Raw genomic sequence first — 19649 nt, forward strand, 5'->3', positions numbered from 1 at the left:
TGGAAGCGCTTGGGGATGACTCTGTTTGGTGGGAGGCATGGATTGAGTGACTTCTTAGTCAACCCTGAGTCATTCTTTATCTCGGAGGCTTATACAACTGAAATTGCCGGGAGCTGCCTTCCTGTACCGGGGAAGTAGCTTCACTTAGAGGCTGGCTTACTTACCTTCCCTTATGGATTTTTGACAAAGTAGAATGACCTTAGTTTGTGACATTTCCAAATATCACAGATTTCCCTGGAGTCCTGCACTGTCATTTGTCATAAAGCGAGGGCTGTAAGCACTGGTAGGGCTGGCCCAGCCTGTGCTGTAGGACTCCCTGCCCAAGTTGGCCTGACCCTCCATGGAAAGCAGGCTATAGGCATCTCCAGTGACTGGACCCCGTGGCTCTGCCCCTCAACGAGGGGTCCACAGGGCAGGCTCCTCTGGGGTGCTGGTGGGGAAGTGAAAGAGCCCTGGCTTCAAGGCCCGAGGACTTGGGTTGAGTCCAAGTTACACCTTGACCGTGGGAAGTTACTTCCTCTCTCTGGTCTTTAATGGCCACTTCAAATCTCCTCCATTTTGACCTTATGTGTGAGGAAGGCGCTTTGCCTGTCAGTACCCAATTCTGACTCCCTCCTTAGGACTCTGTCCTCACACCATTCATTCCCTTGTCCTACTGCTTCATGATGGCCATCCCATTAGCCCAGAAAGCCACCCCTTGGGAACTGGCAAAGGGCAGTAGGTTAAGCCCAGTGGCTTTGAAACTAGAGTGACTTGCGTTTGAATTCTGCCTCTGAAACTTATTAGCTGTGTGACCTCAAACAAGTGATTTAACTTCCCAGTTTTCTCATCCAGAAAACAAAGGAGGAGAGTACATAAAACGAAATAGGAGTAAAAACTCTAAGAAAGAAATAAAGGGGGCATAATAATGCTACCTGCCTCAGATAGAGACTGAGTGATTTTGCCTATAAATCTCTGTGGCACAGGACCACGTCTCAACACTCAGGTCAGCATAAGAACTGGAACCCAGGTCTCTGACTCCCCGTCCAGAGCTTCTGCTCTCTGGATCTTAGCTTCTTCCTCTGCAGAGCTGGTTCTGAGCCTTCCCAAGATGGCATGCAGAGCTCTTTCCCAGGGGGTGTTATTTTTGGTGGGAGGGAGATTAATCTACTGTCTGGGACCTAGTCAGACTCAGAGGGTCCTTTTGCTGACTTGGCTTCAGTTCTCCAACTGGGTAGACCAATCCCCACAGGGCCATGAGCAATCATGGTTGGGGTGGTGGCAGTTGGCATAGAAACTCTCAGGGCCCAATTCCTATCAAGGTCACCCCATGGGCTGCTCCAGCTCTGGGTCTGGAGGTTTTCAGAAGTCCCCAGTTACTGTCCAGAAAGTATTTTCTGCAGCCCTTCTAAGTATCGCTCTGAAGGGATTGGCGAGAAGTCAGCAGGTGTAGCAAATGCTGCGGCCATGTCAGTGATACATTCTGCATCACAATGGCCCAGATCCCACCATCGATTTTTCTTTATTGTGTTCCATCATATTCGAAGCCACCATGCATTTTAAAGTAATTATTGAATGGCATCCTTGATATAGCTTAACACGAATATCATTCTAACAGGAGTGATTGATTTTCAATACTTTCAAGTGGCTTTCTTTTCTGTGCCGTAGGATCAGTTATAAGACAGCGTATCGGCGTGGGCTCCGGACCATGTACCGGCGGAGGTCCCAGTGCTGTCCTGGCTACTACGAAAGCGGAGACTTCTGCATACGTATGTGGGGGCTGCAGTGGGGAGGGGAGGGAAGGGGAACAAGGGAAAGGGAGGTAGGCCTGTTATCCAGGCCCTGGGCAGCAGGCCTCAGCTGACCTGAAGGCTCCAGAAATCATTGCCTGCTGCCGGTTCTGAGGGGATAATGGGTCTGGTGCAAACGCATTAGCACAGATTTGTCTACCAGATTAACCTCCTAAGAGGGTGCATGTTAGCACAGCAGTTCTAGGCTTTGATGGTGTCAGGAGAGAAGTGGATTCTTCTGGAGTGGGTGCTCTGAGGAGCAATGGGGAAGATGTGCTGAGCGCCTGGCACAGAGCTGAGGTGCTCAAGAAGGAAGGAAGAGGGGAGTGAATAAATGGATGGAGAGATGGAGAGATGCATGGAGAGATGGATGGATGATGGATGGATGGATGGATGGATGGATGGAAGTGAGGAAGCAGGGAAGGTGGGATCATTGGATGGCAAGATCGTAGCACCTAGAAGGAGGATGGCAAGAGTAAGCTCACAAGGGACTGGTTCCAGTAAATGGGAGGATTTCCAAAAAGGACTGGGAGACACTGAAGAAAAGGTGGGTGCATAAAAGATTCATGTCATCTCTTCCCCTGTGTGTCTACAGAAAACTGAAGCCTTAGTGCCCCCAGGGAGATAAGGGCCAAGTTTCTGGCGGCCACAGGCCCTCTGGGTGGAGGGCCTTGTCATGCAGTAGGAGACACCCAGGAGCCTGCAGATCTGGGTTCTGGTCCCATCTTCCCAGGCACGTTACTTTGGGCAAGTCACTCAACCTCTCTGGGAGGATGATTGTAGGGTCCTGTTGTCAGAGTCTAGAGGACTCTTTCCCGCTCACCATTGAACAGTAGACGGGGCCAGTATGGAGCTTTCCATTGGGCATTAGGGGTTCCCTCAACTGCAGGAGAGTGTCAGAGTAGCTAGGAGCCCCCGTTTAATGACTGAGAGGAGAATCCAGCCCCAGAGCTTCTGCCTCTTCATCTGGAGGCAGATTTGGAGAGTGAATCTCCTTTTTAGTATTCTCCTTGCCATTCGGGAGGGTAGAGCAAGCTAGCACCAGAGAGAGAATTTGGGCAGAGTGGGCATATCGACATTGGGAATGAAACGACAATTTTCCCCTACTGACGTTACATCTCCCCTAATGCTAAAGAAACTCGATTCTAATTGCATTACAAGAATAAATGAAAAGTGCTCTCGAGAATAAGTGCAATAGTGATGGTTTCGCAGGAAAGATACAAAGATACTCACCCAAAGGAAACCCCAAAAGGCTGTTTCCCAGGAGCAGGGCAGAAGACTGGGCTGGAACAAGGCCTTGGCTGACACTTCACCTGGGATGGGGTTACTGGGGGGTCCCAGGTGTAGAAGTGAGATCAGGTTGAAGGCTTTACTGCTGCTGCTCTGTCTGCTCGAAGCAGAGTGAAAGTCAGGTGTGGGGTGGGACACGGGATTTATAAAGCCTGAGCGGGATGGTTGTGAGTGGCCCTTTGGAGCTCAGGGCACAGCGATGGACTCAGGGCAATGATAAAGGGATTTTGGACGTCAGCGTGGGGCTCCAGGAATGGATGAGCGCATCCCCTTTCTAATTTCTATTCGTGGATGTTGGGAAAGCTCTTGGAAAATGAAGAGCAGAGCAGAAGCAGAGTGTCGTGATTGTATAGGCTCAGTCTCGCTGGCCGGGAAAGGTCGCTTATAACCTCCCACATACTCCTTCTGTAACGGCCAGGGACTGCCTGCCGAACTGGTGCCACAGACCCGTCCACCTCCAGGAAGCCAAGCTAGAAAAGCCCCTTTCAGGTCTGAAGGCTTTTCCTAGGAGGGCACAGGAGAGTTTCAGCAGCGAGATGGGGCGTTGTGGCACGCTGGGTGCTGGCAGTAATGGCACTGAAGGGCAAGGCCCGGGTTTGCAGCTCAGCTCTGCCAGTCCCAGCATCTTCCTCTTTACCCTCCTCGTCATCGCCTTCAGGGTACACACCCCATGCCAGGCACCATTCTGATCACTTTACATACATTAACACATCAACTCCTCACAAGAGCCCTCTGGGGTAGGTACCCTCATTTCTCCCATTTTACAGATGGGGAAACTGAGTCGCAGAGCAATTAAGTAACTTGACCAAGATCACAGAACTAGAAAGTGATAGTATTGGGATTTGAACCTAGGCTCTGTGGCTCCAGAGTCTGCTCTGAACCACCCTGGACGGGCTACTTCTGTCTTCGTGAACCAAGATGTCACCTCTCAGAACGTCAGTTTCCATTCATGCAAAGCAGGTATAGTAACACCTACACCACCAGGCACAGCACAGGGTAGGGGCTTAATAAATGTCACCTCCCTACTTCATGGCTTTGGGTCTTAACATCTTTTCAGCCTTGGCTTTTCTTTTAATTTCTCAGGGCTCCACGGACCCTCTCCATGGGAAAATGCGCACTACATAGATAAACCTACACGTACACACAGTCCTTTGCACACAATTTCAGTGGGTTCATGGATCCCTTAAGGGCCCTCCAACCCACGGTGAAGAGGTTCTGCCATGTGCCCATGTTTATCCACTCCACTTATATTTGTTGCTTCCTATTGTGCAAATGCTGGGGACTGTAGATGCAAAAGAGAGATGGTTCCTGCCTCGGGGAGCCTGCGACCTGGTGGGAGGAGGTGGTCTGGTTCACGAATACGTGCAACAGGGTGTTGTCGGTGCTTTGACAGGCAACTCTATAAAGTAGGGTGTATAAAGGACTAAAGAGGAGGGGTTGTCTTTTAGCCACGCCCTCTTGCTGAGTGTTAAGGAGAAATCCGCTACAGACAGAAGAGGAAGTCCTTGAAGGGTGTTTCAACCCAGTATTTATTAAATGCCTTCTCATTCTGCTTTGCAAGCATGTTAACTGATGGGGCCTGATCCAGGGAAATGGGTAGGGACTAGTCAGAGTCTAGGTGGTCATGGGAGTGAGGAAAGAGGTTCATGAAGCAAGTGGACCCTAGGGTGAGGTTACAAGAATAAACTTCTAGGGAAGGGCTTCCCTGGTGGCGCAGTGGTTGAGAGTCCGCCTGCCGATGCAGGGGACACGGGTTCGTGCCCCGGTCCGGGAAGATCCCACATGCCGCGGAGTGGCTGGGCCCGTGAGCCATGGCCGCTGAGCCTGCACGTCCGGAGCCTGTGCTCCGCAACGGGAGAGGCCACGACAGTGAGAGGCCCGCGTACCGTAAAAAAAAAAAAAAAAAAAAAAAAAAACTTCTAGGGAAGAGTACAAAAATGATCACAAACATGTATTATCTTGACTGAGAACTGCAGAATTTCACAGCCGGAAGGAAACTCAGATCATTTAATTCAACCTTATCACAGTACAGGTGAGACACTGACGTCCAGAGTGAGGAAGGGGCTTCTCCCAGGTTCCCAAAGCACAACAGTGGCAGGGCTAGGACTTGAATCTGGGACCACACACTCAGTCTAGATTCTTTGATGCCTCCAACTGTCTCTACTTCAAATTCATTTCTATATCTTCCTGGGTAGCAGCTCGGTGCTAGGCCACTTGTAAGTCATGTTCTGATTGACACTGAGGGGATGCAGTGCAGAGAGGGATGTCAGTGGAGGTGATTTTAGGAAGAAGGGGGAACACGGAATGAGGATCAGGAAGTTACAGGGTAAAGAGTTACAGAGCATCACAGCCTAGGTGGCTTAAACAGCAGGAATTTATTGTCTCCCCGTTCTGGAGGTTAGAAGTCCACAATCAGGGTGTCAGCAGGGTTGGTTCCTTCTGAGGGACCATGTGGGAGGGAAGATCTTTTCCAAGCCCCTCTCCTAGCTTCTGGTAGTTCCTTGGCTTGTGGCCGCATAACTCTGTTCTTGACATGGCTTTCTCCCTGTGAATGTCTGTCTCTAAGTTTCCCCTTTTATAAGGACACTAGTCATATTGGATTAGGGCCCAGCCTGATGACCTCATTTTAACTTGGTTACCTCTGTAAGACCCTGTCTCCAAATAAGGTCTCATTCTGTGTTGCCGGGAGTTAGGACTTCAGCATATGTATTTTAGGGGGACACAATTCAACCCATAACAGGTGAGTGTCAGCCGTTACCAGGACTCTGTCCTGCTTATTGTGATGGGAGGAAAGGGAGAGGGAACCAGCCAGTCCCCCACGAGCTTTGTTGTCTCTCTACGAGACAGGGGAGACCCCAGGGTCTGGGAACTTGTGAGGGGGAGAAATGGTATTGAGAGGGTGAAGGATGGTGCCCAGGGTGCTAGGTGCCAGATGAGAAGCTTGTAAACCTGGGAGCACTCGTGAGCTGCTGCCCTGTAGCCCCTGAACCTCCATTCCTCCCTCTCCACCCCTTGGAGGCCAGAAACCTCCAAGTTCACAAGGACCTGGTGAGAACCCATTTGATGCCAGAGTCCTCAGGACCCTGTACAAGAGCGTCACCTGTGCTCTGAGAAGGGACAGGGGGACATCGACCTCCCTCCAAAACCACCTTCCTGGAGACTGTTTCTTGGCAGGTGCTAGGAGGACGCTTGCCTGGGAGTGAAAACCTTGGTTGACTCTGCCACCAGTTTGCTGTGCAATCTTGGGCAAGTCCCTTTGCCTCTCTGGGCCCACAGTGGCATAGGATGGATCGTCCCTGTGCATGGAAGGAGGAAAGATGAAACAATGAGTGAGAGTGTCCTGGAAAGCATAAAGCTTGGTACAGATGCAGGGTGGCCTATTTTTCCTCCTCTTTGTACCATTTCCTCTGACCCAGAACTGCCACCCTCATCCCAGAGCCCTTGGCAGCCCTTCTAGAACCATCTGCACCAGAGCTGCCTGTCCCCTCCCATTATCTACAGAGACAGCTGAGTCCTGGCCGCTCTTGGTTGCCCAAGCATCAGACATTTCCTGAAGATCAGTGGGTACAACACATTTCCTTCTTTCTCTTTTCTTGCGAGATAGGGCGGTGAGCATTTCGGGAAGCTCTGTTCTTTGAAAATATTGGCCCATGTCAGACTGGATGAGCTGGGTTACGCTGCAGTGATAAACAACACCCAAATCCCAGTGGCTTAAAACAATAAGATTTTATTCCTTGTTCATATTACTTGTCCATTGTGGGCCAGCTGGGGTCTGCTTTTTGTCAATGTCACTCCAGGACCCAGGCTGATGGAGCAATGTTGCTGGTTGGCTTGGCAGAGAGTAGAGGGTCTGGCGGGTCTTGAAGGCGGAGGGCCAGAGATATTTAGTGAGTAGTATTAATGTTTATCACAGGTGCCATAGATGCCACAGTAATTACAATGCACCATTCATGCAAATACTTTATTGAACACCTGATAACCTAATCTCAGAATCACCTGGAAGACTTGTTACCATGCGGACTCCTGGGCCCCAGGCTCTGAGTCTCAAATTCAGAAGGTTTGGGGTGGAACTGGGGAATTTGAATTTCTAACAGGTTCCCAGGTGATGCTGGTGCTACTGGAATGGGACCCACACTTTGAAAAACCACTGGTCTTCGTTACGCTAAGTCATGGCTGCTGTGCTGACCTCAGCTTCCGGTCAATTGCAAAGAGCCCAGCGGGTTCTTAACAGGTGCATCCCCTTGGTATTCAGGGCTTCTCCTGATGGGTAACAGGAAGAGAGCACGTCTCAGAGTAGTCAGCAAAGAGGGGGAATTTCTCTACACAACCTCCCTGTCTCTTATTTCCCCTTGGTCAGAGTCTCCCCCCGTGGAGCAGTAACTCCCCCCCCGACTTCCAGACCAGACCATGTAGTCTAGCCCTTTCAGTGGCTGCTGGGAATGCCGGAGCCCACCCGGGGCCATGTGGTTTTCATCCAAATCCAGAAGCTGAGGGATTAGCCAGAAACTCCAGGTATGTGGCTGCTGGGCCGAGCTGTGGCCCGGGAGAGTGCTCAGCATACTTGGGTACCTAGTTGGGTTGTCCGTCCGTGTGATGGTGGCTGAGGGGCCGGGAGCCACAGCAGAAGATCTGGGAGATTGGCTGCACCACAGGAACCTGAGGGGTGCGTAAAACTTAACTCCAGTAAATGCCTCACGCCATTTTGGGATTTAGGTGCCCCTGCTTTACTATTGCAGTTGTTTTGTACAGTGACTGTCATCTAAATGGAAATGTAACTCACGTTGACTGGTTTCTTTGCTCCCACCTCTTGCCTCTCACTTCTCCCTTCTTGGTTTAGCTTCATTGTTCTTGAAGGGTCTTTTTTTTTTTGCGGTCCGCGGGCCTCTCACTGTTGTGGCCTCTCCCGTTGCGGAGCACAGGCTCCGGACGCGCAGGCTCAGCGGCCATGGCTCACGGGCCCAGCCACTCCGCGGCATGTGGGATCTTCTCCGACCGGGGCATGAACCCGTGTCCCCTGCATCGGCAGGCGGACTCTCAACCACTGCGCCACCAGGGAAGCCCGAAGGGTCTTTTTTTAGTGGCTCTTTCCAGAAGGGTCTATGAAGTGATCAACTCTTAAATGTTTTACTTGTCTGAAGATGCCTTTAGTTTGCTCTCACGCTTGGTTGGTGGTTTAGCTGCTGATGGAATTCGAGGTTTTCAGTCATTCTCCTTCAGCAGTTTGAGAATGTTTTTCCGTTGTGTTCTGGACTTTGTCATTGCAGTGCTCTGCGGTTTCCCTAGGATGTGTCTGGGTGTGGGGTTATTTTTATTCATACTGTTGGCTCCCCAGAGGTATACATCTTCTTCAAGCTAAGGATTCATGTCCTTTATCAGTTCTGGAAAATTCTCAGGCATATCTCTTCAAATATCTCCTTTCCTTCATTCTCCCAATTCTCTCCTATTCGAGCGCCAAACTGTTGGGCTGTCTCACTGCTGCCTCCTCTATCGCTCCTAAGCTCTAATTTTTCATCTCTTTATCTCTCCAGGCCGTATCTTGGACATTTTCCTCATATCCATTTGTTTCAAATCCTTTTGCTCTGCTAATTAACCTGTCTTTTGAGGTCTTAATTCCAATGATGACTTGTTTCATTTCTAGTTCTCTTGTTTCTTTTTCAAATCTGCATGTTTCTTTCCCATGGTGTCCTATTCTTTCATTATGTATTCTAATCCTTCTTTTATTGCTTTAGTTATTTTAAACATATTCCTTTTGTAGTCTCTTTAGATAATTCTATCTTGAGCTCTTAGTTCTATTGGATCAGGTTCCTGGAGTATCAGTTCTCCTGTTTTTGGAGACAGCTGATTCTTCCTGACCATGGATTGTTCCCTCATATAGGTTGTAATTTTTTTTTCCTCTTCTTCTTTTTTGTTTTGCTATGAACTCTTTAGCCTTTTTGCCCCTCCCCCATGTCCCAGGTTGTGCAAGAGCCCTACACATTAGTTTTGCATTTTCTTATTAAGCACTCTAATGTTTTTCACTGGCTCATGACCAGTTTTTGCATTGATAATTTGGTTTGAGATTCCACGATGTGTGTGGTGAAGGCTTAGGGGTCTTCCCTTTAAAAAAAAATTGCTGTGAAATTCACATAATATAAACCATTTTGAGATATTCAACTCAACGGCATTTAGTGCATTCACAATGTTGCGTAACCACCAGCTCTTTCTAGTTCTAAAACATTTTCGTCACCGCTAAAGGAAACCCCGTATCCATTAAGCAGTCACTCCCTATTCCCCCCTCCTGTTTTCTGCTTCCTGTGGGAGACATTTTTCCTCATCCACAATCCCTGTTTATTCTTAGGCTGGTTAGGCAGCATTTTCAAGCATCCCCTCCATGGAGCTGGCAAGTGCCAAGGCCCAGTCTGCCCATGTGGGTGTTAACCCCCAGGCTCCCGGCCTGGGCTGAAGACTAGGGGTAGCAGCTAGCCAGGGCTGACGTTCCCTGGGCTACCTTAGCTTCAGCACCTGACCTTCTGCGACTGCTATAAACTACCCGCACCTTTTTCTCACACTTGGGGATTTACCTTTCTCTTATTAGAGTTCAGGTGTGTATTTTTAAAACTATTTTAATTTTGCTTGGGAGGCATTTTTGTAGCAGGGGTGCCTACATTAGCACTTTTTACCTTGTCACTGGAACTGCCCCTGGTGTATAGCTAGTGGTGGAGTGGGGAGACTTATAACCAGACCCTGTGACATTGAATTCAGTGCTCTCTTGGACTGACTGGTAACTTCCAACAACATAATAAAACATACTAAAACAATAGTGTAACTTCTGGTGGTTTACCCAGCATTTCCCATAGAGTGTATCACTTGGTCTTCACAGGCTGGAGAAGTGAGTATTATTGTTACCACCCTGTACAGCAGAGGAAACGGCAGCTGGGTGAGGCTAAGTGATGCGTCCACATGGACAGGTGCAGCCCAGGAATTGAGATCAACTTGCAATCCTGTACTTTCCCCTCCTTCAGTGGATTTTCTCTCGGCAGGAGAGACCTGTGGCCAGGAGAGGAAAGGGGGGGTGAAATAAGAGGGGAGGTGGAGAGGTTTATAGGGAGAAGAAGGGACTGAGGGCAAACCGGTTTGATTTTGAAATTTTGCTAAGGTGAGTCTGATAGGTGCCAGGATCCAGGGTAGTGAGTCCTAGGGATTGCTGCGTGTGTGTGTGTGTGTGTGTGTGCGTGTGCGTGCGTGTGTGCACATGTGTACACAGAGCTGTGGGTCCTGTCTGAAACACGTAGCTGCCAGGTAAAATAATTCTCTGCTGACCCTCTAAGAGGCTCCCTAGGGAATCCTGCCAGCTGCCGTCACCAGAAACAGTGCTGCTGCCACTCCCTTGGGTCACCAACACCTGGCGCTGAGCTTTGCTACCTAGAACAACATTCATCCTTCCATTTGTCCATCTATCTATCAACATTTATTAGATACCTGTGCCTTGAAGGCACTACGGAATCCTGGGAATAGAGAGACGAATAAGAAGCATGTGGTCTAGTGGGAAAAATGGTTTTATATATATGTATGTGTGTATATATACATATAGTAGACATATATATGTAATACTATCTTTAACTTTTAAAAGATTTCAGCACAGTATAATAAGCACCCTTCAAATAAGCAGGCAAGGACACAGAGGGTGTCACCAGGCTGGTGGTGGGGAAGGAATAGTTGCCTAGCTGCCCCGGCAGGTCCCCGCTGAGTAGCCGAAGCTGGTGCAGCCACCACCATCTCGTCGCCCGTCTGTGGGCTTAGGGCACTGATTTAGGATGCCCAGGGCGGCTGATTCACGCTGACCAAACATATAAAATACTGACGCTTAAGGCTGCAACTGATAAATTCACGTACGGTGGGAAAGAAGGACCAAAGACTTGCTCTTGTTCACTTGTGAGTACTTTTCAGGCCCTCAGTAAATAATTGTTGAATGAGTAAATTCATGGTCCAGGCACCCCCAAGGCCCAGTGGGTTCTCTGGACACCCCTCCTATCAGCACCTGTTTTGGATTCCTTGTGTTTCACTCCAGGGCACCACCTGGCAGTGTGGGAGGTTTGGGAGCCACGTGGTAGTTGGTTCCAGGTGCTCTGAGCTCACAGCCCCTGGGTCCCCTCTGTCACTCTGTCCCACTGGGTGTGATGCTGCCTTACCCGTCCCTCTCTCCCACTCAGAAGTGAGTTCCTGAAGCAGAGGAATCGTGTCTTCTACATGGAGTATACCCAGGGCCTGGTACTTAATAATCATTGAACGAGTGAGTGACTGAATGAATGAAATAGACTCATACCGCCAATACTGAGAGACATCTTAGGGAGAAGCAACCAGTTCTGTCTGGGGAATCCAAGGCCAGGGGGATCAAAGAAGACTCTTCGGAGGAAGTCAGTTTTGAGCTGAGCCTGAGATGAGTAGGAACTTGGCTGGAGGACAAGAGATGGGCAACGGTTAAGAGCCTGAGTTTTGAAGCCCACTCCTTCTGTGCGACGCTCAGACTGTTATTTCACCTCTCTCTCCCTTGGTTTTCTCATCTGTAAAATAAGCTAGGGCTGTGTTAAGTACCTACCTCTTTAGGCTGCCATGAGGATTAAATGAGTTACCGCAAAGAAAGCATTTAGGCCAGAGCCCAGCACAGAATAAGAGCTCGGTACATGTTAGCTGCTGCCGTTCGTATTATTTTTGTGAGGGAGGGCATTCTCTGGCAGAGGGGACAGCCTGAGCAAAGATGAAAGAGCAGACAGGATCAGGACACTTCCAGCAGGAGCACAGGTGAAAACGTGGCGGGAGAAGGGGCTGGGCCGGGCCGGACCCTCAGCACCACACACTGAGGAGACTGGACAATTTCATGAGGTCATTGAAGGGTTAAAGCAGTCAGTGACATGCTCACGGTGGTGTCAGGAAGCCACTGCTCTGGGGGCAGTAGCGTGGAGGACCATGGAGGGGCTGAAAGACAAGTTAGGAGGTATGTGCAGGGGTGGGTGAGCCGTGGCCGTGCCCCTTGACTTTGGTCTGGCCTAGCCCCGAGCTTCCCTGCTAGCAATGCCCCCCGCCCCCTGCAGCAAGTGTCAACAGGGATTTTTGTGCTGACACAGCTGGGGAAAGATGTAGGTGCTGCTTCTTCATTACCAGCTGCAACTGTAATTAAACCTCTGCTATCCGGACTGGGTGGCCTCTGAGGGGAAGCCTTTATTAGTGTCAGAGCAGTTGGGCATTTATTTAAGTCCCCTTCCTGGTGTCCTGGGCCGAGTAAAGCCTGTGAAATAGTGAACCTGTCCCCAGGCTAACTCCCCACTTCTCTATGGAAACTGCTTAAAGGCTCCCACTTCCCATCTTCTGAATTCCCTCAATGTCTACAGAATACCACCTCCAACTTCTGGTCTTTGTTGGGAGTTTGCTGCTTCTCTGATGTTCTCACCGTGCTCTCAACCCCACGTGGCCTGGCCCCAGCTAACTCTGACCCCTTTCCTCCCGCGCTCTCCCTCCCATGCCGGCCTCCTTGCTCTTTCTGCCTGTGCCTCGTGTTCCCGCCTCATCACGCAGGAAGCCCTGTTTGCTGTTCCCTCTGCCCATATGCTCTTCCCACACACACCATGTAGCTCACTCCCTATTTCACTTAGTATCTTCTCACGTTATCAGAGTCTTTCCTGACCACCCTGTCTGAAATAGCAGTCCCCTCTCTGACATCTTTGTTTGCCCTTATCTTGTTTTGTTTTGTTTTTTTTATTGCAATATAGTTGACTTACAATGTTGTGTTAGTTTCAGGTGTACAGCAAAATGATTCAGTTATACATACATATATATATATCTGGTTTTTTCAGAATCTTTTTTCCTTATAGATTATTACAAAATATTGAGTATAGTTCCCTGTGCTATATAGTAGGTCCTTGTTGGTTATCTATTTTATTATTAGTGTGTATCTGTTAATCCCAAACTCCTAATTTATCCCTCCTTCCCCCTTTCCCCTTTGGGAACCATGTGTTTCTTTCCTATGTCTGCAGATCTGTTTCTATTTTGTATGTAAGTTCATTTGTATCATTTTTTTTCAGATTCCACATTGAAGCAATATCATATGATATTTGATTGACTTCACTTAGTCTGATAATCTCTAGGTCCACCCGTGGTGCTGCAAATGGCATTATTTCATTCGTTTTTATGGCTGAATAGTATTCCATTGTATATATGTACCACATCTTCTTTATCCATTCATCTGTCGATGGACATTTAGGTTGCTTCCATGTCTTGGCTATTGTAAATAGTGCTGCTATGAAATTGGGGTGCATGTACCTTTTCTTCTTTAATAAATTTATTTATATTTTATTTATTTATTTTTGGCTGCATTGGGTCTTCATTGCTGCACAGGGACTTTCTCTAGTTGTGCCGAGTGGGGGCTACTCTTCATTGCAGTGTCTGTGCTTCTTGTTGTGGTGGCTTCTCTTGCTGTGCAGCACGGGCTCTAGGTGCATGGGCTTCAGTAGTTGTGGCATGTGGGCTCAATAGTTGTGGCTTGTGGGCTCTAGAATGCAGGCTCAGGCTCAGTAGTTGTGGCACATGGGCTTAGTTGCTGCGTGGCATGTGGGATCTTCCCAGACCAGGGCTCAAACCCATGTCCCCTGCATTGGCAGGCAGATTCGTAACCACTGCACCACAAGGGAATTCCCTGTATCTTTTCGAATTAGGGTTTTCTCCACCTATTCTGTTTTTTAATTAGCATTGTCACTACCTGGCATAGAGACATAAGATATATATTTTTTATTTTCTGTCTCCCTAACTAGAACATATGCTCAGTAGGAACAAGGGACTTTGATTTGCTCCTAGCTGAGAGCTCTACTCCTAGTACAGCACCTGGCATATAGTAGGTGTTCAGTAAGTGATAAATGAAAGAACAAACAGATGAACTGTAAGCTTTTAAGGGCAGGAGCAACCTTTTTTTTTTTTGCGGTACACGGTCCTCTCACCGTTGTGGCCTCTCCCGCTGCGGAGCACAGGCTCCGGACGCACAGGCTCAGCGGCCATGGCTTACAGGCCCAGCCGCTCCGCGGCATGTGGGATCTTCCCAGACCGGAGCACGAACCCGTGTCCCCTGCATCGGCAGGCGGACTCTCAACCACTGCGCCACCAGGGAAGCCCAGGAGCAGCCTTTTAAAAACATGTCACTGTATGGTCTACAATGGCTTATATTGTGCCAGGCACATAGTAGGGACTCAGAAAATACTGAGTGATCAGGTACTTCTCAACTCTTCCAATTCTGCCTCACCCCTCCCATCTGATTCAAGACTTCCCCCCCGCACCTCCCACTGCTGCTTTCTCTAAATGCGGTACCCCAGACTCCTTATCATTCTGAATCTCGCTTCCCCAGGGTCTCGTTGGGTCTGCTGATCTTCAGCACCCCACCCTGGCACCTGAATTCTCCACATACCCACTCTCTGGGACTGTGTATAGGCTGCTCCTGCTTCCTAGAACCCTTGGTCCTGTTTCCACAGTTTCTGCCTAATGGCTTTTGGAGACTCCGCGCGTAGCTGCCTGGTGTCTGGGAAGCCCCACGGGACACCTCCCTCGTCCTCTCCCCTCCGGGTCCTGATCTCAGCCCCTTTCCCCCACAACTGCCCTTACAACTGTCAACTTCTTTATCCTCTCTCTCCCTGGATGGTGAGCTTGTTGAGAGCAGAGGCCCAGGACCCCTCTGTATCTCAAGCACCCAGCCCAGGGCCCGGCAGGGAACATGCCTTTGCAGCCTTATTGATTAGAAGGAGAAAATGTGGGCTGGCTTTTCCTGGGGACCCTCCAAGGACCCCCAAAGGAGTGGTTTCTGGGCAGGGCCCTGAGACCCCAGAGTGAAGGGTGCCCTGCCCCAGTTAGGGTTCTCATCCCTACTCCCTCCATCCCCTTGGGTCCCCAGAGCTTAGTGTTACATGTGTGTGAAGAGTCTGGAGAGCCTGTTCCGGGGCTCTGTGGGGACTGAGTCTGCTGTCCCAGAACCTCTGTGTTGGGCTGAGCTTGCAGTCATGCGAAGGCAGTGAAATTTTTCCCGCAATGCCTTCTGATTTATGGAGCTCTTCCTTCCCTTCTGGCTCCTGGCCTTTGTAGCAGAGAGGTTTCACAAAGTGGCCATTGCTGGGTTTCGTGGACGATGGACATGTAGTCCCCAGCCCTCCTCTAATGCTTGCTCTCTGATTCAGGACAGCTGAGTGGCTTCAGTGAGGGTGAAAATGGTGACTCAGAGCCTCCGTCTGCCCCCTGATGGCCACTTCAGTACTCTTGGCTTTGAAGGGCTCTGATCAGCTGCCTGTCAAGTGGGTGGGGTGGGGACAGGCTGGAGAAGCTGGCCACCTCCTCATACCATGCGGGCCAGGCATCGGCCAACACTCAGGGAAGGCTTGAGAGTCAGGTCCCGTCAACTTGTTGCAGGCACATATTCCACTGCCCCCAGCTTGTCTGTCCCTGGGGGTAAGAATGAAAATATTTAACTACAGGTATAGGACTTCTACCAATAGGGTTAGAATGGAATAGGGTCTTAGAGGCCTGCTGTGGGGCTGGGGGTTAACCCTGTAGGTACTGGATTATGGGTAGATGGAGGGGGCTGGGAGAGGGGCAGTGGTGGCAACCACCGACCAACCAGAGCAGAGATTTTTCAATATTTTAATACTCAGTACCCTTCTTCCCTGAACCAGAGCACCTGGGTCTTATTTGACCCTGGAGATGTAATATGTCTGGATCCTTGAGGAAGGGGCGTCTCAGCTTAAGCATCTGGCTCGGGGTGTGGGGGGGGCACTGCTTTCAACCCATGAGAGGGGTGTCTGTGTGGCATCTAGGGCCTGACAATGTAAAGGTCAAAGCACGGGCCCCTGGCACTGGACTGCTGCCTCCCGCCTTCGTGACTGTGGGCAAATTACTTAGCTTCTCCGTGCCTCTGTTTACTCCATGGTAAGGTGGTTGTAGCAAGAGTACCTTCCTCATGGGGCTGTTGTGAAGATGAAATAAGTGAATCTGTGCAAGCCAAGCACATGGCGAGTGCTGTGGAAGTGCTCGCTTTTCTTACATGTGCACGTGTATGTTCATGCGTGTTAGGTTTCACTGTGTGTGAAGAGCTCCCCTCTTATGTGATGTGTGCACATGCATGTTCTCCGTGTACACACTTGCTGTGTGTGTGTTGTGTGTCTGCCGTGGGCAGGGCCCCGTACCCCATGTGTCGAGTGCACACCTGCCTGCTGTGTGTTTTGAGAGCTTGTGCGCAACGTGTCCCCCTTGGCTCTCCTGAGACTCACCTTGCCCATCATCCTTTCCCACTTCGCTTTCCTCCTTCTCCTCTGCAAGCAGCCAGTGGTGCTGAATTGTCACCTAGGGAGCCGGACTCGCATCTTTGCTCCGGATGGAGTGGGAAGCGGGAGCCAGGCGACACTATCGATCTCATTCCCCGGGATGGAGACAGACCTGGGACCAAGGGCAAAGCCAAGTCCCACCCCTGGCCGGGCAAAGAACTGGCCCTCTGGCCACCCTTTACCCTGTGCTGAGCTGGACCGAAAGAGAAGGAAAGAGGAAATCCCAAATCTGGAAGCTGGGGGTCAGGGGGCAACTTGAATGTGGCCCCTATCCCTTTGGTATGGCCAGGTGGAGGGACCAAGGCCTTGGCCTCTGTTTATCCACAAGGTTCCATCCACCAAACTGCAGAGGCCTGATAGTAAATCAGCAGCGAGCGTGATTTAGAGTACTCTGTTTGCTCAGCTCAGCTTAAGCTTTTGGCAAGGTAAATGCATAAGCTGCAGAAAATCTCTTTGAAACAAAGGTCGCAAATGCCCTTCAGTCCTCCCATAAGGATTCTCCAAATTATATGGACTAGATTAGTATCTCTGTTACATAAAACCATTTCAATGCCTGCCAGTGGTCTTGGAGAATAAAGTCACTGGACAGACCTTTTGTAGTTCTGCCCCACCAGCGAGTGGTAATTGAAGATCTCCCTTTAAAAGTGTGTCAGGTGGGAAAGAGCGGCTAATTTACTAAGTGGAGGGGCCTTTGTTAGGGAGACTGATGCTTTGTTCTGCTTGTCTGTTTTAATCTTGCTTTTGCACAATGGATTTACATAAAGCAGTACCAGCCGATTTGATTCTGGGGAGGCATGTCTGGCAGGGCAGGGCCGGGCCTTGCAGAAGGAGGCCATGCAGGGTCCTCCTTTGCCTCTCTCTTCCTCCTCGCCTTGCTTTCCCTTTACTATTCTGGGCTCTTACCTCGATCCCAAGGAGCAGGCCCAAGCCCTGGGCAGACTCTGTGGCTTCGTGGCAGTGGCTGCCCTTTGTCTTTTTCTAATCAGAGCACACCCTCCTCCTTTTTAATTGCTCTCTGCATGGAAACCCCAGAGGCAAGATCCAGGTTGGGGCTACATTCTCTGCCCGTTGCTGGGTTTGAACCTAGCTGAGGTCTTCAGCCCTAAAGTCGAATGCCATCTAGTGCCTGATGAGATGGTTTGGGTTGGAGGGCCTCCACGGTCGGGGGCACGAAGCAGTGTTGTCGGAGAGTCCTCCCCAGCGCTGGCTTCTGGCTCCGAGCAGTGGGTCACTGATCCGTGGTTGGGAGGAGCTGGGCTTTGCCTTGAGCAGGGGGCCACCTCCTGGGGGCTTGAGGCCACTGTGGTGCTGGCAGATGTGAGCCCTGACCCAGCTTTCAGAGATGGAGTTCTCCGTCACCCATGCGGCTGTCATCTTGCTGTGCAACCGGGAGGAGGCGCCCACCCTTCTGGGCTTCCGCTCCCTCATCTGTAATGTCAGAGACCTATCGGCTCTGAACTTCTATGAAACAGGAGCTTCAATTATGGTGACTGAGGGGCAAAGGTTTTTCTCATTTTGAAGTAAATGGGCAAAGTTAAGGCCAAGGGAGTATGGAAAATGGAAACATGCACTTGTTCTTAGTGAAATGAATTGGAGGAAGAACCAAATAGAGGCAACGTGATTGGCAAAGAATCATGGAACAGTCAGAGCCCTTTGGAGTGCTGTTTGCTTGTTTCAAGGTGTTGGACATCCATATCCCTGGGATTATCTTGACAAGTTCCATGTGGGCGAGAGGTTCATAAGCTTTGCAGGGGCAGGACCAAGGGGCTGTGCAGCCCTCACAGTTTCTCCTAAAGACTTAACTGCTTGGCAAGGTGCGGAGAGGGGACTGCAGGCAAGGTGGAGAAACTTCTTTGGGCCCATTTGGGACACGTCCTAGATAACTGACCTCCTTTGGGGGACATTCACCTTCCCAAAGAGGGAGTTAAAGGAGGGACTCACACTTTTGATGTCAGGCCTTTGTATGTGTTACCTCATTTTGTCCTCAAGATGACTTTCCAGGAATGATTGCTCTGTTTACACGTGTAAAACTGAGTCTCAGAGGAGTTAAACGCTTTGCCCAAGGGCACCGCTGGGAAACGGTGGAGCCGGGTTTCTAGTGCACTGATGTGGAAGAAGCCAGGGCTGGGAAGTCCTTAGGAACCTTATGTGTAAAAGGATGCCCCCCTCCCCTGGCCAGGGTCTCCCTGTCATTGGTGCCCAGGCTCTGCGCAAGTCAGGAGCCTGCTTTGCAGCCCAACTTCGTACTTTGACCCGTGAGTGACTCAGACACATCCTCCCTCTCGGAGTTTTTCTTTCTTTGTCTACAAAATAGGCGCATCCACCCTGTCCTATAAGACAATATGATGGGGCTTTGTAATCACCAGCCCCAGCTGACCGCAACTTGCCCATCAGGCAGTAGAGATAACCATCTTCTCCTCCTCCCCGTCTTATCATCACAGCTAACACTCATCTAGCACAGAGCTTCCCTGCTAGGTCAAGGGCAAAGGAGTCACAATTTTCAGATCTGAGAAGGAGCCGAGGGTTGGGAGGTGCACAGGCTCCCTTCCCTGGCTTCCTAAAGAAAATGTCTGAAACTGTCAGAAAGAATAGCAAATACATATTACTGAGCGCGTGGTATGTGTCACAGTGGGGTGGAGTCAGGCGCCAGTCACGGCTCTCCTTGCTCCAGGGCATGGCATGGACTACAGGATTTCCACCTGGAGAGCGAAGAAAGAAAGTCTACATTTGCATGGTACATATATACTGATACAATAGAATACTACCCAGCCGTAGAAAAGAATGAAATAATGCCATTGGCAGCAACATGGATGCAACTAGAGATTACCATACTAAGTGAAGTAAGTCAGAAAAAGAAAGACAAATACCATGTGATATCACTTATATGTAGAATCCAAAATATGACACAAATGAACTTATCTATGAAACAGACTCACAGACATAAAGAACAGGCTTGTGGTTGCCAAGGGGGAGGGGCGTGGGGGAGGGATGGATTGGGAGTTTGGGATTAGCAGGTGCAAACTATTATATAAAGGATGGATAAACAACAAGGTCCTACTGTATAGCACAGGGAACTGTATTCAATATTCTGTGATAAACCATAATGGAAAAGAATGTATATTTATGTATAACTGACTCACTTTGCTGTACAGCAGAAATGAACACAGCATTGTAAATCAACTATACTTCAACGAAAAAAGAAAAAAGAAAGTCTACATCTGCATCATCAAGGCCCTGGGTTTAGCCTGCAGGTGTCCCAGAGAGG

At 49.7% G+C, this 19649-nt stretch overlaps 1 protein-coding gene across 25 annotated transcripts in view; it reads left to right on the plus strand.

Moving 5' to 3' along the window:
• The window catches only part of MEGF11 (multiple EGF like domains 11), a 380714-nt gene that overhangs the window by 145607 nt on the left and 215458 nt on the right, over positions 1–19649 (plus strand). For all 25 annotated transcript variants that reach the window (XR_004348290.1, XR_004348288.1, XR_004348292.1 and 22 more), the window contains exon 4: positions 1648–1748. Coding sequence is in view for 19 of the 25 variants with exons in the window: in XM_032621461.1 (XP_032477352.1) it covers positions 1648–1748 (101 nt within the window). In the remaining 6 variants the exon portion in view is untranslated. The remainder of the gene's footprint in view (positions 1–1647; positions 1749–19649) is intronic.

The sequence above is a fragment of the Phocoena sinus genome, chromosome 2 (genome assembly GCF_008692025.1).
Source record: "Phocoena sinus isolate mPhoSin1 chromosome 2, mPhoSin1.pri, whole genome shotgun sequence".
NCBI classification, from domain to species: Eukaryota; Metazoa; Chordata; class Mammalia; order Artiodactyla; family Phocoenidae; genus Phocoena; species Phocoena sinus.